Below are 18,673 nucleotides of genomic sequence, written 5' to 3'. Positions count from 1 at the left end.
ATCTCTAAGACCAGTGACATTCTTCTTTGAAATTTCTTGTCTCCATTTCAGTGTGTCTCCATTGTCAAGGGAATACAATTCTGGATTCTCTATACAGTCTTAAGAGGAAGATGATTTCTTTGCACTCTCCTGTTGGTTTTACTCTTGGTGATATAATCCACTATACAAATCACTTTTGTCCTGGCTATTACATAAGAGGTCATTCTTCCCAGCTTTATCTTCTTTTTCTTTTGTACCCAATTCTATAGGCTAATGGAGTGCTTTTCCAATAAGACCTGCTAACTGTGCAAGCACAAGATAGAACATGACAAGTACTTTAATAGAGGTGTAGTGCAACACTTTGCTATCAATAGGGAGAGATGCCACAAGGATGAGTGTCTGCCCCAGTGGTCAACAGTGTGAGCATTTTATGTCACTTAAGCCTATGAGGAAATTAATTTCAAGTCCTTTTTCTTAGAATAACTATTTACATTTGCATAGGCCTTTTACATTCTTTATCTCCCCTTTGTCTCTAGAGCTTCATGAGGTAGAGTTGTCATAATGTAAAATACATGTTATTATTGTATATATACATGTAACAACACATATGTTGTTACATGTATATTACATAGCCATGTCTTAGTTTGTTCATTTGGGCTGCTATAACAAAATACCACAGACTGGGTGGCTGATAAACAACAGAAATTTATTTCTCACAGTTCTGGAGGTTGAAAGTCTGAGATCAGAGTGCCAGCATGGTCTGGTGAGGGCCCTCTTCCCAGCTGCAGACTTTTTGCTGTGTCCTCACGTGGCAGAAGGGAGGAGCTAGCTCTCTGGAGTGTCTTTTATAAAGACACTTATCCAAATTATGAGGGCTCTGCCCTCATGACCTATTCAGCTCCTAAAGGACCACCCTCATAACACCATCACTTCGGGGATTAGGATTTAAAAATATGACTTTGAGGGGGATGCAAACATTCAGACCGTAGCAACACAACATATATAATGTAAAGCATTATATAAAGCTAGTATACAGCTTATTATATAATATACACTATAATGTTATGCTTATTGTATAGGTGACAAAACTGAAGTTCATATAAACTTGGCAAAAGTTACACAGATAATTCAAGGCAAAGCCAGGACTCTAAGTCAAGCATGATTTCAAGTCTAGTGAAGTCTTTCCATTTCATCTTGGCTCCCACAGCCAAGAGCTGTGACCTGGGTGTTTCTAAGCATGTTGAGCTGAAGCAAGCCGTGCCCGTTACAGAAATACAGTTCACTCCTGTTCTATCCCCAAGATAGGTCTTAGAGTTCGTAAGGCTCAGATGTATGAGTCTGTATTTTTGAATACTCTTTACACACTATATAACTTCTCATTGTTGATGTGTACACTATATAGATCTCAACCTCAGAATTCTCTGGACGCCAACATTTCCAATACACAGCTTTATGAGAAGAGAAATTCATGTGATTTCAAAGATTTAGTGACAAATACAACACATCTTGCCCTTTCCACAATCTTGATGACTGAAATTCCACAGGCATTTTTTCTGTTGTGTTCTGATAGTGGCAAATGCCCTCTGACACCTGAGGGTAGGTGAATTTGTAAGAAACATTCCTGAAAGCAGGTGTGTGTATGTATAGGGTGTAGAAAAAGTATTGGGAAACAAAGCGGGAGTACAGGAAGGATAACTGGTGAGCCAAAAAGAGTAGATGGAGGGCTTTTATAGTTTTGTCTACTGTAGTGCATTGAATTGTGTCCCCCAAAATGATATGTTCAAGTCCTTACCCCAGATACCTATGAACATGACTTTATTTGGAAATAGGTTCTTTACAGATGTAGTCAAGCTAAGATGAGATCATACTGGATTATGGTGGGCTCTAAATCCAAAGACTCCTGTCTTTAAAATGGAGACAGGAGAGGGGGATTTGGATACAGAGACACAGAGGAGACACAGGAAGGAAGGCCGCGTGAAGACACAGGCAGAAATTGGAGTGATGCAGCTAAAGCCAAGGAACATCAAGGATTGCCAGGAGTCACCAGAAGCTAGGAGGAGGCAAGGAAGGAGTCTTCCCTAGAACCCTCAGAGGGAGCCTGGCCCTGCCAACAACTTGATCTCTGACTTCTGGCCTCCAGAACTGTAAGAGAATAAATTCCGGTTGTTTTAAGCCACCCAGTTTGTGGTAATTTCTAGCAGCAGCCCTAGAAAACTAAAACAGCTGCTTAATAGACCACCCCCTCTGCCCACCTCAATTTTAAGTTCAATGTACGGGATAATTTTGAATTTGAAATTTAATCCTTTTAAGTAATTAACACTCTTTAATTTTTGTTCCCATAATATGTCACACTGACTCTTCTCTTCTAACAATACTGTCTATTGATTCTTTCAGCGATGGGCTACCACCCCATGCAGAATGAACTGTGTGAATATTCACACTTACCCCATAAGGAAAAAGAAGACTATTCCCCTAACACTTTGTTGTTTCATGACAGAGGCAGAAATCACTGCTTATAAACTATATATTAATCTACTAAAATCACAATATTGGCACAATTTCTAATAATGTCCCGTAAATAATAACACAGGGTTTCTAAAAAGTCATTGTCTTCAGTCTTTGTAAATCCCCTGAATTCCAGCTGTTTAACCAGCCCCTGGAAGCTAAATGAAATGGCTTGAAGGAAGATTGTTGGTTGCTCCCAAGGTCACTGCAGAGATTCACCCCAGACCCAAACAAATGGATCTCGACTCCTCTGCTGAAAACTCCACCAAGAGGATTCTTATAACCCGAGGAGGGAGGGGGCATGGCAAGGAGTGGGCACGAAGGGAATATTGCTATGGGCAATCTAATGCCATAGCAACCCTGCCTGGTGAATCGGTGATTCCTGATGTTTTAAAGTTCAATTTAAACAGTTATCACTGAATTCAGTAGTGAGATAATTAGCACTAAAATATCTATTTCAGCTCTGGTTTCTTGTTTGGGGAACTAATCTACCCCAAGGTATTCCCTGCCCCGCCTAGCACAGTGCCTGGCATGTAAAGAAGCTCAAATGCTAGTGACTGGTGATCTGCGGGTTCTAGCAGCGGTCTCTCCAGAAGAAAACAAATTCCCACCTGCTGGGTCAGTATTTCTTTCCGAGCTGTGAACCAAAACCATTGCTACCAGCATTCTCATAAAGGCCTGACAATGCCCTGTAAATGAAAGTTCTGAAGAACTGTCAAAACCAGATTTGAGACCTCACCCCAAACCGGTAGACGTTCAGACTTCCCTGGACAGAAGTAAGTTATGCTACAGACATTCCAGTTTAATCTGTAAAGAGATGTGAGAGTAACTGAGAGCACTTAAACTGAGAGCAATATACAGATGAGACTTATTTTTACACACAGCATGCCTGGCTCCATGCCGACCCATCATCCCCTCTGGATGCTTGGGCCTGTCCTTCGGGGCTCTGGACCCGCTGACTCTCACAGCCTCACGGCCGACGCCTCCGCGCCGCCCGCTTCCCAGCAAGAGTCGGCTCCGCGAGCGCTTCCAGGGGGCGTCTCCGTCCGTCGCTGCCCTCGGGGCTCCCGGAGCGGCGGCGGAGGAGCGGGCGCCCTGCGGGGGACGCCGGCGTCCAGGGCGCCGAACGTGCCCCTTTCGCCTGCGCCCCGCAGCGGCTCCGAGGGGTGGGTGCGGAGCTGGCCGGCGAGGCCGGGCCGGGGGCGCAAGGCACCTCCCCACCAGGCGTGCGGGCTTCCCCCACCCCCGGCGGCGACCCCACCTCCCGCCCCCGCGGCGTGCGCGCGTGTGTCCGTCTGTCTGTCTTCTCTCTCGACGTCAGTGGGAATTTCCAGCCAGGAAGTGAGAGAGTGCGCGAGAGAGAAAGAGAGAGAAGTGCACCAGCGAGCCGGGGCAGGAAGAGGAGGTTTCGCCACCGGAGCGGCCCGGCGACGCGCCGACAGCTTCCCCTGCTCTTCCCGTCGGTCGGGCCTCTCGCCGCCGCCCTCGGCCAGCGTCCCGCCGCCAGCCTCACTCGAGAGCCCGGGGCAGCCCAGGCCGGAGCCGCCGCGGCCGGGAAGGCGACGACGCCGTGGTCCCGCAGCCGCGCGCCCGGCGTTACCTCCACCCGCGCTGCGGCCATGGCGCGGCGCTGACTGGCCCAGCGAGACCTCGCGCCCGCCCGGACCCGATCCGACCCGCTCCGGCTCCGGCCGGCCGCCGCCTCTTCCTTCCGCGGCCCCCAGGCCCGCGCCGCCCCGGAGCGGGAGCCACAGGCGCAAGGAGGCCGAGCGCGGACCCGCCAGCAGGGTAAGCCAGACTCGGGCAAGCGGGGGCCGCGCCGGCTAAGTGCGGCCCGACTCCCGCCACCCACCCGCCCCGCACCCCGAGCGGGCCCGCTCGGACTTCCTCATTCCTGCGCTAACCGCTCGGCTAGACCGGAGGAGGAGGTTGACAGTAGCGGAGAGGCGCATGGGCTCTGCGCGAGGGGGGAAAGGCACCTCCGGACTAAGCACGGGCCGGTCGGCCAGAGGGCCGCGGCTGCCCGCCCGGGCCGTTCTTTCTCCCCCTTCCAGCCGCCGGGCGGGAACGCGGCGCGGAGGGGAACTCGCGCAAACTTTTTTTATCCCCATCTCCCCTTCCTCTGCCGGGGGGTCGGGGCTTGAGGGATGAGGGGCGCTTGGGCGCGGAGGAGTGAGGGGAAGGTGGTTGGTGCAGTGCAGAAGCAGATTTCACCTAAGGGCGTTCCACGAAATGAAAGCAGAAGTGCATGTCAGTCCTCTGGGCTGGGAAAGCCCTCCCCAGCTCCCCAAGATTGAACCGGACAGCCTTATTCCTGGTCTCCTACCTCCAAAAGAAGCCCCCCTCTTCTCTCACACACACACACACACACACACACACACACACACACACACACACACACACACACACACACACACACACACACACACACACCAGCCAGCCAGGACAGGATATGCTCACCTACTATAGGACCTGTACCTTAGTTTTCAAAAGATAAGGAGGGCCTGGTACTGATCCTACAGGGCCTGCCTGGCGTTTGAGAGCGAAATTACCCACTTAGAACACTTTTTAGACACCCTGATTATGTAAAACAGTTGGACAGCTGTACCGTGAGTTGTGCATGACCTCTTAAACAAAAATGATATAAACAAAGCTTATCGTGACATTTTAAAATAATAAATTTAAAAAATATATGAGCTTCCATATGCATTTTTGATAGTCAAAGTATCATCTTTTGCTTCTTCAGAACTTGTTGGTAGACGTGCTGTTCTGAGCAGAGAGATGACTGCTGTAGAAAGTATCTGGAAATGCAGGGTAGTTTAACCAATAGAGTAAATATTCATATTATGCTCTTCTGGTGTGTAGGTTGAACAGGAATCACATTATCAGGAGTGGTGTGTAAGAATCAATGGCTACATAAAATTTCTCATTAATTTACTGTAGTAAATTAGGAAATTTGTACGAAGATTGGTTGGTTGCTTGGCTTTGATTATCAAGATTTAAGAGGTTTTCATGGACTTTGCTAAGTCGGGTTTTTCAGTATTGCAGATAACTAAATAACTATATTTAACTTAAAGATTTTGTTATAAAGCCCATAATCTGAGAGAATGACTGTGGTATTACTAAACCATTTAATGGCTCTGGCATAGAAATGTTCTTCTACAGACTGGTGATCTTTGGTAAACACTAAAGCTTAGGATCAAAATGTTCAGTGCTTATTTTTCTAGCAAAATACCTCAATTGAATACACCTGAGTAGTTTAAATTGCATTCCTGTTGCTAAAACTTTAAATGGGAATCTGATTAAAATAAAGCCCTCAGCTGAAGCATGCTGTTTTCCTGATTTTAATGTTGTGCTTTCTAGAGATGAATCCTTTTACTGTTTGATGCACTAAAGAAGTTATGTAAATAACTTAAAGCAGAGTATTTTTTTGAGCTTCTGAACTTGAGAAGACAGGAAATAAAAAGAGATTAATTTATCATGTAATTAAATTGCTAAAGTGAGAAGAGCACGTATGATCAATGGAAACATGAGATCTCCTGAACTTACTCATCCACATTGATACCTGCAACTCCTCAAAGCCCTCTGGAGCTTATTTAGATAAAATGTCTTCCTGGGCCACAGCCTACTGGACTGAAATACTGCTTGCTGTGAATAGAAAACCACTTCTAACCTTGTTTGAAAGACTTTTTAAAGAAAGTTCTATATAATCCAATTAGGGATTGTTGGTGATTTGAAAATCTGTTTGTTTTGAACTTTCAATTTTATCTTGTGTTCTGCAGTTGGCATTCACATGGGCTGAATAAACGCCCGGTTTTCAAACCCCGTTAGTAAATACTGGAGTATATGTACAAAAATAGTTGTTCCCCTTTGTAAGCGCTCCTTTGATCTTTGCACTTCCTTCTTCTACCTTTTAAACAGTATCATCTGTAATGACCGACTTACACTTGGTAAAAGTTCAATTAGTCTGAAATGGACAGAATTTTAGATTTAGAGATCACAGCCCTCACATTTCTCTTGTCACTTTCCTTGGAACAAATTGACACTAGTTGAGAAACTAATATTTATGCAGGCTGTTTTTACCACTGCTTTCAGACTTCCAGATAATTGATGAAGTAAGTTAACTACCTGGACTTTCAGGGATTGCTCACTGTGGTAGATGGAAGGTCTTTATAAGGAATTGGCAGCCACAGGAATCTTGGACTATCATTCAATCAGCAAGCCCTTATTTTTTACCTAATTTATGAGAGGTATTCCCCTGTTCAGAAGAGGTGAAAGTTCTGGCTTCTGGGGGAAGTGGTTACTTCAAACCTTCAATTAGTTTGAACTTAGGAGAAATAAGAACAGTAGTTGACATTTTAAAACAATAAATTTAAAAAATGATATCTGCGTTTCTATATAGATTTTTAATAAAGTAGTCAAAATATCTTTTTCTTTTTTAGAACCTATTAGTAGAAGTGCTGTTCTGAGCATAGAAATGACTGTAGCAGAAAATGTATCTGGAAATGCAGAGTAGTTTAACCACGAAGAACAGATACTCAGGTTATGCTCTTCTAGTCTACAGATTGAACAGCAATCACATTAACAGGAGTGGATATGTAAGAATCAATGGCTATGCAAAATTTCTCATTAATTTCCCTTACTTTTAGTAGGAAGGTTGTTTCGTTTGGCTGATTGGTTTTCTGTTTATAATATGAATCATACAAGGTGGCATGATTGTTTTATGTTTTAAGAAGAGAAGGAGGAGGAGAAGGAACAGAATTTTCGTGCTGGGGGCCACTTTTAGATGTGCTGCTCCTACGTGTACATTTATGTCTGATCAGAGTTAATTGACAGCTGCTTCTTGGTGACCAGCAAACCATACTGAAGCAATTGACCCTGCTTTCTGAGAATGACTTCTCATTTGCTCTCTTGTATCTCCCATAAATACTGAATTCCCCTACAGTGTTCTTGGAGGTGAGCAGGTAAATCATGAGAAGCGTACATACCCCTTTGAGTTGACCCTGTCACTGCTTAGGAGACCTTAAGGGTTTTAAAGACAGAGGCATTCATTCATCTTCAGAGAGGAAAGTTGGGACTTGTGACATAGTTTAGCAAGTCAGTTTGGCTCCTTGAGCATTTTTTTTTAATCAAAAAAGATTAATATTTGCAACCAGATAATCTGGTACAGTTAATAGGTAGGGTAATATTACCAAGACACTTATCTTTGCAATATTTCATTAATGAGTATCTAGTGCTTCACTGTTAGATGAAGAAAAGTAGCATTCTTTTCTCAATGATGACTTTGTTTCATACCTTTGGTCTCTGTTGTTTTAGAGAGGGTTCCTGGGTGCAAATTAATACGCTTTCATATTTTCAGGTGAGGCTGGTAGACCTACCCTTGAATATCAGCTAATAGTTTAGAAACTAAGTTGTGAAATGAAATCTCACTGCTTCACCATAAAAATATTTAAACCCTAACAGTTTTACACAAAAGTGATATAAAGTGTGATTTGTTAAAGAGTATAGACTCTTCAAGAGTGTAGATTATGGATGAAAATATTTGTTAAACTTACAATATTAATCATGAAAATATTGTATTTAAACATTTTATCATCGCATTTTAAAATTTAAAAAGAAATCAATTCATTGTTATTCTTTTATATTTTTTGCAGTAATAGGTTTAATTATCAGTAGTACAAGTTTCATCTGCTTTGATTTGTTGCCTGTTTTTGAAATTAGAATAATGAAACGGATGGTTTAATTCCCTATTACAAATTGGCTTATTACTGTTCATTTACATTTCACCATTAGGCCAAAAATCTTATAACCAGCTTTTATTCTGACCCATACTTTTGACAGATATTAATGAATTTAATCTATAGATGATTTCTTTAAGCTGTGAAAAAAATTCTGGCTGATGGAGCCTGACTGATGCTGCAAGCTCTGCTTTGTAATCCAAAGATTGTTAAAGCCTATCTAAATTAATCAATCAAAAAGTAAAACCAAAATATTTTATAACATCCGGAATAAAATACTTATGACCTATAAAAAATTGGGGGGACAAGGTTATAGCTGGAAAACCTCAGGAACCAGCAGGCAACATTTACTATACTTTCTACCTTCATACTTTAATGATTTTGCAGCACTGTAAAACCTGGGGCCTCATCACAGGAGGGTTTTGTTCATTATTTCTTATTTGTAGCATTTTCAGAAAATTTTCCTTGGAACTCTGAAGCTAACCATTTGTTCTCTGTGGACACAATTTATGAAATGAAATATACCATCTACACTAGAAAAGGGTACAATGCCAACACTCCCAGGCCTGGTATTATACCTTCAGGGAGAGTCAGAACCATTTTACTGAAAACTCCTAACTTCAGTCCACTCAGCTTTGGACTTAATTAATTCTGGTTCTGACCCTGACCTCTCTTCAAATCACTTAACAAACACACATTCAAGTTTTAAAAATTAATTTTAAAAGTTGTTTACAAATACAGATATGTATAATCATTTTTGTTGTTGCCAACAAACTGAGGAAGAAAATAAATGTTTACTTATATAACAAGTACATTGTAAAGCTGTCATTGTTGAAAAGTAACCTGAAAAGTGAATAGCAGCAGTGTTTGTTAGTTAGAATAATAAAAATAATAAAATAATCCAAGTACTCTGCGTATAGCTTCCCTGTGAGAAGATTTGGAGAGAATAGATAAATTTTGCTGTGTTCCATTACATAATCAGCTCAGTCTATAGCTTCTGGGCATAAACGAAAACACAGAGCTCTAATGTTGTCCCAGTCTTCACTGTGTGAGTCAAAAAATGTATGGACCATTCAAACATTTCATACTGGAAAATAAAGCTTTGGATTTTTCTTAGATTTAAGCCTTTTGATATATGAGGCTCACTAGCATTTGTACATGAGATTTTCTTTTTTTGCTAACTTGAATTAAAAAACTACAAAACCTACATAAAGTTAAGCACACCTCTATAGGGAGAGCTTAATTAACATTAAATAAATAACTTGATTGCTATAATGAATTTTGTCAAAATAGTTATTTTACAAAATTATCATTTTTATTATTTATTGTGTGGTTTTACTAAACATATCACAGTATATTTCAGTGTCAGGGCATACGTATCCTTCATTTTTATCTCCAGAAATCAATTCTAATAATATTAGGCTTGAAAAAAGAAAAATTAAAAGTGATGACAAATTCCTTAATCAATCTACCTATTCATCGGTTCTGGGTTCAAGCCTGCAATTCATTTAAATAGTGAAAATAAATTGCTTAATTGTCCTAGAAAATATGCCTTCCAAGACAAGAATTTTAGGAATGGAGAGAATGACTATTTTTTTTTTTTTTTAGTGTTTTAACATGAATCCCTGACTTATGTTTTATTGATGTTTGAAGAACTTTATCTACCAGTTCTTAACTTAGGTATAGGTTTATTTTCTAAGATATAGCCATTTATTAGTGTTTGATCATTAAGACTTGATTTATAAAGTGTATTTTTCTTTTAAATGGGGGCTAGGTGTGGTTGTGAGGTCAGAGGAAAAGAATCCCTAAAAAGTTACAGCATCTAGTATAATGCTCTCTGAATAATATAAGCACCTGTATGATTTATAAATTTACAGACAATGTGGAAGGATGGAAGGAGTATGAATGGCTGTTCATATAGAGGACATTTAAAGTAGAAAGGAAGAAACATGAAGGTAAAGAATAAAAGTTAAAGTTAATGTTGAAAACTTTGGCCAAAACAAAGGATAATGAAAGCATAGATAAAGTTTTAGTGGAGAGTTCTCTATAAAATCAGATCTTGAACTTTATTTTTGACTTAAATGTGGAAAAGAAAAATAATATAGAAAGTAAATCAGAATTCCAGAGAAAAGGATAAATTCTGTATATCATGGATGAGAAGAGGAGGGTCATAATGAAAAGAGTGAGAGGTTGTCCTTGAATAGAACTGTTTTGTAGACATTTCACTGTGGCTTATCCTACTTTTTCTTTTTTTTAACTTTTTATCTTTTTAAAAAAATTAATTAATTTATTTTGGCTGTGTTGAGTCTTCATTTCTGTGCGAGGGCTTTCTCTGGTTGCAGAGAGCGGGGGCTACTCTTCATCGCGGTGCGTGGGCCTCTCACTGTCGCGGCCTCTCCTGTTGCGAGGCACAAGTTCCAGACTCGCAGGCTTAGTAGCTGTGGCCCATGGGCCCAACTGCTCAGCGGCATGTGGAATCTTCCCAGACCAGGGCTCAAACCCGTGTCCCCTGCACTGGCAGGCAAATTCTCAACCACTGCGCCACCAGGGAAGCCCTATCCTACTTTTGATTGATTGAAATCAATAGTCATTTCCCCCACATTCTTAAGTCAGTTGTGTTAAGCAGACCTCAGTACACTTGGGAAATTATAAAATCAAAAGCATGGTATCTGATAACAGTTAAATACACTTCCTTGCTCTCTTGCTATATCATAGCATTTATTTGATATAATGTCTTTATGGTTTCTCCATGTGTTTACCCAGTTTCCTGTTTTAGACATTTAACTAAATTTAACAAGCACACCTTGGAAGATTTTAATACTTCCTATTTTAAAACATTGCCTTAACAGTCATTTACTTTGAAGTGCTTTTTTATGATGGGCAGGGAAAGTATCCTATTTCTCTTGAAAAGTCTAACATAATAGCCAAATAGGAATTAATCCAAGTTGAAATAGATGGATGACTGGGGGGGGGCAGTTTTTCTGTACGTACTAAATATGTGTTAAACTGAAAACAATAATTTTATTGCTGAGACACTTAAGTATCATTACATGGATGTCCCCGTCAGTATGCCAATATCAAATTTATCATCATTCCCACCCACCAAATTGCTCCTCCCAGCACATTTAGGGGATACAGTTGTTAGCCCACTGTGGTCCATTCAGTAGGTTTTCCATGCCAGAAATCTAGAAACCCATTCTTCATGCATTCTCACTTTTCTCCTCCAGTCCATCACCAAATTCTATCAATTCAGCCTCCTCTCACCTCCAGCATTCATGTTTTTCATTTGCTCCTGATGCATAATCTCCTGCTTCTATTCCATCCTTCATTCCAGCATAAAAGTCAGCTTTCTAAAGTGAAGATCTGCTCATATCACGACCTTTATATTTCTGAAATGTCTCCATTGTCTTTACAAGCTGATTCCTGCACACCTCACCCCCACCCTTGCTCCTCATCCATCCCCTATTTCTCAAGTCATCCATATCAATTTTCAGTTCCTATCTGCCCTATTTTCTCACTTTGAATGCCTCTGCATATGCATTCCCTGTGTGAGGAGTGTGCTCTCCTTCCTAGCCATTGTGCTGACTACTCAGCCTTCAGGCATGGTGTACACATCACCATTTCTCTGTCCCTCCTCTATCCATTCTCCCTGACCTCCCCATGAAGATTTATGTGCTCCCAGTCCATGGGCTCTTGACTTCTTATGCTTTCTAGACAGAAAATATCTTGAGGGAAGGGATTTTATCTTACTTTTTATCAGCACAGCACCCAGTAAGTTTGCCAAATGAATAAGTAAATAACTAGACAAAATATTGATAGACTGCTATTGATTAAGCTGTGTGACTCTGGGCAAGTTAATTAACTTCTCTGGGTCTCATTTTCTCTCTTAAAAAAAAATGAGACAGACTAAATGAGCATCTCCCTCTAAAAGTATTTGTTTCTTTGATATAATAGTGTTATTTGGAAGACTCCAGATTTTCTTGCCTTATTGAGATAGGTCAACTTAAGGAAAATTCATGTAAGAAAGTACAAAGACAGTTCTTGATTATCAATATGATAAGATGAGGAACTGTCCATTTTTGGATTATGACTTATCATTTATGGTCCCAGTCTAGCTTCTTTCTGACGTCAGGTGTTTCTGGGGTTGCATCTTTTCATAATTAATTATTCTCTACTATGAACTCATGTTCATACCTCCGAAGCAATTTAAGGCACACATGATACAGAAATTGAATATAAAATTCAGTATTTTGATTGTAAATTGCTTCAAGGTCTCACTGATTATAACTATATTTGGAGGAAGAAGATAGGGAAGTGGTAGTTGTATGAGCTGAATCCTTATCTGTCATAGCAAGAACACAATGTCTAAAACTGATCAATTAAGAAAAGAGATATAAACATAGTATTTAAGGATATGGAAAGAACCCCCAGGAAAACCAAAAAGAGAAAGTTAAGAGTGTTAAAAAGTTGATCACTCGGAAAAGCAGGATTGGAGTTGGGAGGTGGTGTGGGGAACCTTTGCTTTTTATATAAGCTGTTCTACTTCTGCATAGTAGGATTTTTTTTTAACCGTTAATTTATTTGAATACATGTTGAGTCCTTCCTATGTGCCAGGTTCTAGACACTGGGAATACAGTGCTGAACAAGACAGAAATCCACAATTTCATGGAGCTTATTAGATCATTTAATGTTTTCAGTTTAAAATATGTTTTACTTATATTAGCCTTTTTAAAATTGAAGAATCACATAACCAAAAAAGGACACAAATCGTGAGATTATGGCTTTAATGAATTATCTCAAAGTCAACACACTTAACATTAAATAGAACGTAACCAGCACACCAAAAGCCCCCTTTCTGCCCCTTCTTAGTCAAGATTCCTACCCTTCAGTCTCATTTAAAAGGTTTCACTAATGACTCTTGGATTACGTAAATGTTGGTTCCGTGACTCATATTTATCCGCGTAACAATCAAGAGTTGACTGAATGAATTCATTACTTCAAGGTGCTAATAATGAGCTTTACACAAGTAGGCAGTAACTCTCCTGTTGTTAAAAGCCCTAAGGGCAGCTTATTTCAGATTTTCCTCACCGAACAAAATATGTAAGTGAAAATATTTAAAAATTAAATTTTGACATTAATTTGTCATTTATGAGTTTGAGTAGATATTTTGCTTATTGCCGAGCAGTTAAGATCAGTGACAAAGAGACACGGGAGAAAGAAGTATTCGCATCAGACCTTACCAGACATAGAGGAGAGGGTGGTTCACCCTTTTTCCTTCTCACTTTATATTGGGTTGGCCAAAAGGTTCATTCGTTTTTTTCTGTAAGATGGCTCTAGTAGCACTTAGTTATCTTTATTTTCATTTGAAACCATTTTGTTAGATTGTATGTGACAGCTGTCATATCAGCGTGCATGTAAAAAAAAGACATCAAAATTGGTGAATTTTTTTTTCAAATAAATTTATTTATTTTTGGCTGCATTGCGTCTTCGTTGCTGCGCGCGGGCTTCTCATTGTGGTGGCTTCCCTTGTTGTGGAGCACAGGCTGTAGAACACAGGCTCAGCAGTTGTGGCACACGGGCTTAGTTGCTCCACTGCATGTGGGATCTTCCCAGACCAGGGCTCGAACCCGTGTCCCCTGCATTGGCAGGCGGATTCTTAACCACTGCGCCTCCAAGGAAGCCCCAAATTGGTGAATTTTTGTGTAGCCATTTTAACATTGAAGATGGAAAGAAAAAAGCAACATTTTTGGCCTGTTATGCTTTATTATTTCAAGAAAGGTAAAAATGCAATTGAAACAAAAAAAAGATTTGTGAGTATATGGAGAAGGTGCTGTGACTGATCGAACGTGTCAAAAGTGGTTTGCGAAGTTTCGTGCTGGACAATGCTCTGTGGTCGGGTAGACCAGTTGAAGTTGATAGCGATCAAATCGAGACATTAATCGAGAACAGTCAACGTTATACCACGCGGAAGATAGCTGACCTACTCAAAATATCCAAATCAAGTGTTGAAAATCATTTGCACCAGCTTGGTTATGTTAATCGCTTTGATGTTTGGGTTCCACGTAAGGTAAGCGGAAAAAAACCTCTTGACCATATTTCCGCATGCGATTCTCTTCTTAAACGTAATGAAAACGTTCCATTTTTAAAACAAATTGTGATGGGCGATGACAAGTCTATACTGTACAATAATGTGGAATGGAAGAGATCGTGGGGCAAATGAAATGAACACCACCAACCACACCAAAGGCAGGTCTTCATCCAGAGAAGGTGAAGTTGTGTATATGGTGGGATTGGAAGGGAGTCCTCTATTATGAGCCCCTTCTGGAAAACCAAACGATTAATTCCGACAAGTACTGCTCCCAGTTAGACCAACTGAAAGCAGCACTTGACAAAAAGCATCCAGAATTAGTCAACAGAAAACACATAATCTTCCATCAGGATAACGCAAGACTGCATGTTTCTTTGATGACCAGGCAAAAACTGTTACAGCGTGGCCGGGAAGTTCTGATTCATCCGCCGTGTTCACCAGACATTACACCTTCGGATTTACATTTATTTCGGTCTTTACAAAATTCTCTTAATGGAAAAAATTTCAATTCCCTGGAAGACTGTAAAAGGCACAGGATCAGTTCTTTGCTCAAAAAGAGAAAAAGTTTTGGGAAGATGGCATTATGAAGCTGCCTGAAAAATGGCAGAAGGTAACGGAACAAAAGGGTGAATACATTGCTTGGTAAAGTTCTTGGTGCAAATGAAAAATGTGTCTTTTATTTTTACTTAAAAACCGAAGGCACTTTTTGGCCAACCCAATACATTGACATCTGCATATATTGAAGGGTTTACCTATAGGCATGGTCATTGTGAAAAGGCCTTCATATCTAGATTAAGGACTGAGCGGTCCTCTGTATAAGGCCTAATTTTGATGCTTGCAAATTATTATTTATGTGTGTGTGTAATCGGAAGCTTGTTGTGATTCTTTCTTCAAGGAAACCATTTTCTCCCTCCAGGCCAGTTGTCACCACATACGTAGAACCAACCAAGTATTGCTGGTCCACATGATGAATCCTTTTCTCTTAAAACATGAAGGATATATTTTTATTGATATTGTAGAATTAGTAAAAATGAAAATCCATACTAAAGTCATCATATTCAGATTTAAGAGAATGTGATCAGTTTCTCTATGTTTGATCAAAAGAATATTAATCTCTTGGGAAATCCCTGCTGTCCAGTAGTTAGGGCTCCGCGCTTCCATTGCATGGGGCATGGGTTTGATCCCTGGTGGGGGAACTAAGATCCTGCGTGCCATGCAGCACGGCCAAAAAAAAAAGGAATATTAATCTCTAATTCATAATCCACGAGGTCTCCTCCTCCTCAATCTGAAAATACAAATACTCCAAATTGGTCCTCAAGACAAAGGTCAGACATGAAATTAAAATTTGGTCATACTCTATTTTTTTATTACGACTTTATTTTTTTAGAGCAGTTTAAGGTTCACAGCAAAATTGAGGGGAAAGTACAGAGATTTACCGTATACTCCCTCCCCCACACATGCATAGTCTCCCCCGTTATCAGTGTTCCCCGACCACAGCAGTGTGTTTGCTGCAATGGATGAACTGACATTGACACATCATAATCACCCAAAATCCAGAGTTTACACTGCAGTTCATTCTTGGTGGTGTGCATTCTGTGGGTTTAGACAAATGTATAATTACATGTATCCATCGTTATGGTTATCATACAAGAGTATATTTAACTGCCCTAAAAAGCCTCTTGTGCTGTGCGTATTCATACATCCTCCCCCACCATCGTACTCTAGTTTTAGGGAGGAAGAAATCTGTAGAAGTAGAAATGTGGAAGCAAAAAGTTTAGAACAAGGTCCAGTAAGTCAAATCCCTTTTGAATGCCACCTTAGTGAAAGACCTCAAACTGAGTAGGTGTATTGAATTGGTTTTTATATGGAAATGGAAGGCAGCAATCTCCCATGAGTGACATCAGTTCTAACATGTAAAGGTTTAGCCAATTTACTATAAATCTTTAGAGAACTTTTATAGATATACAAATTTATATTCACCAGATTTTATCCTACTGTAGTGTAAACAAAAAGAAATGTTACTTAGAATGGAATCTGCCATTTGATATACATGACAATTATAATATGGTTAGAAAATGTCCAAAATATTTTTTGATCCTATAAATTTCAGTCATCTGTGATTAAGAAAACACCATAGGCAAAGATTTGTTTCTTATAGAAAGCATTAGAATGCATCCTAATCACTTCTCTTAAAAAATCCTTGCCCCCCATGGTTACAATGGACAAGGTCCAGCAAGAATTTAGATGCTTCTTTCATACAGGGTAATGAAGTTATATTTACTATGTTTGTTGATTCTAAGAGGCACACACCCAGTTTAACACATGACTTAATCATATATGTTTGAGGATTTTCTAGGTATCTTTCTAGTCTTGGTTTTTAATTTCATTGTGTTTGGATAATATATTTTATATGTTTTCACTTCTTTGAAATTTATTGAGACTTGTTTTGTGGTCCAACATATAGTCTATCTTGGTGAGTGTTCCATGTGCACTTGAAAAGAATGTGTAGTCTGCAATCATTGGTGGAATGTTCTGTATATGCACTTAGGTTAATTTGGTTGATGGTGGTGTTCCTTAATTTTCTGTGACAATTACTGATGTTCTCTTGATTTGCTTTTATCAGTTATGGAGAGAAGAGTGTTAAAAGTCTTAACTATAGTTGTGGCTATTTCTACTTCCTTTAGTTCTGCCACTTTTTACTTCATGCATCTTGAAGCTCTGTTAATATATACATACACATTAGGATCATTATTTCTCCATGATGATTTGACCCTTCATTCTTATGAAATGTTCCCCTTGGTCCCTGGTAATCGTTCTTCTCTTGAAGTGTACTGTATATGATATTTTAGTATAGCCTGCTTTCTTATATTTAGTATTTCCATGGTGTAACTGGTATAACTTCCCATCTTTATACTTTGAGACTATCTCAGTCTTTAATATTAAAGTGTAATTCTCATGAAAAGCATATACCTGAGTCTTGCTTTTGTGTCCAGTCTGACCATCTCTACCTTTTTATGGGTGACTTTAGTCTATTTCTATTTAATGTAATTATTGATATGGTTGGGTTTAAGCCTACTATCTTGGTAATTGTTATCCATTTGTGCCCTCTGTTCTTTATTCATTTTTTCCTCCTTTCCTGCCATCTGTTGAATAAACCAAGTTTACTTTTTAAATTCCATTTTATGTCCTTCGTCGGCTACTTTTTTAAGTGGTTGCTCTAGGGATTATAATATGCATCCTTGAGTCTACCATGAATTAATACCATAACATGTCATATATAGTGTGAGAACTTGATAGTGTTTTACTTCCATTTGTCCTCTTCCCTTCCTCTGTGTTGTTATTGTTATACAGTTTACTTCTGCATAGGTTATAAACCCCAAAATTTATTGTAATGTTTCTCTTGAATAACAAACAAAAAAAAAGTCTTATACTTACCCACATATTCATCACCTCTGGTGTTTCTTATTCTTCCATGTAGGTCCAAGTTTCTATCTAGTATCATTTCCCTTCAGCATGGAGAACTTTCTTTAACATATCTTTTAGCAGACCTGCTGACTACACATTCTCTCAGCTCTTGTCTATTTGAAAAATGTCCATTTCACTTTTTATTTTTAAAGGATATTTTTGCTGAATATAGAATTGTTCACTGATTCAGTTTTTTCCTTTCAGCACTTGCATCATTGTTTCTGATGAGAAATCAGCCATCATACTTATCATTGTTTCCCCTTGTCCCTGGACGCTTTTAGGATTTTTTTCTTTTTCTTATCATTAGTTTTTCACAGTATGGCTGTAATATGGCTAACTGTGGTTTTGTTTGTGTTTATCCAGCATGGGGTTCTTTGAGATTGGGTCATGGGTTGATTTTTTTTTTTTTTTAATCAAGTTTGGAAAATTCTCCACCATTATTTCTTCAAATATTTTTTCTCCTCCCTCTTTCTGGGATTTTAAATTAGACATGTGTTAAGACCACTTCATGTTGTCTCATAAGTCACTGAAGGTGTCTTAATTTCTTGATGCCTTTTTTCTCTGTGCTTCACTTGAATAGTTTTTATTGGCCATTATTCAAGTTTATTGATCCTTTCTTCTACATTGCTCAATATGTTAATAAGTACACCTAGTGAAATTTCATTTCAGTCTAGAATTTTCCATTGGTTATTTTTCTTTTTTAATAGTTTTCATTTCTCTGCTGAGATCTCCTATCTGTTTATCCCTTATATCCATGTTTCCTTTTACATTCGTGAACATGTTACTATTGGCAGTTTTAAAGGTACTGGCTGTTCATTTCATCATTTGCGTCATATTTCTTTTTCTGAGTCATATTTTTCTACTTCTTTGCATGTTTTGTCATTTTTTGTTGTACGCT

At 39.4% G+C, this 18,673-nt stretch overlaps 1 protein-coding gene across 5 annotated transcripts in view; it reads left to right on the top strand.

The window, feature by feature from the left end:
• Positions 1 to 3,366: 3,366 nt before the first annotated feature.
• NFKB1 (nuclear factor kappa B subunit 1) overlaps positions 3,367 to 18,673 on the top strand; it is a 122,536-nt gene continuing 107,229 nt past the window's right edge. For 3 of the 5 annotated variants that reach the window (XM_032632649.1, XM_032632648.1, XM_032632650.1), the window contains exon 1: positions 3,367 to 4,272. In XM_032632649.1, coding sequence (XP_032488540.1) covers positions 3,370 to 4,272 — 903 coding nt within the window. In that variant the 5' untranslated portion in view covers positions 3,367 to 3,369. The remainder of the gene's footprint in view (positions 4,273 to 18,673) is intronic. The other 2 variants (XM_032632651.1, XM_032632652.1) reach the window with 2 other exon arrangements.

This window comes from Phocoena sinus, chromosome 5, assembly GCF_008692025.1.
Source record: "Phocoena sinus isolate mPhoSin1 chromosome 5, mPhoSin1.pri, whole genome shotgun sequence".
Taxonomy (NCBI): Eukaryota; Metazoa; Chordata; class Mammalia; order Artiodactyla; family Phocoenidae; genus Phocoena; species Phocoena sinus.
Note: the sequence above shows the minus strand (reverse complement) of the source record. Positions and strands in the feature narration are given on the sequence as shown.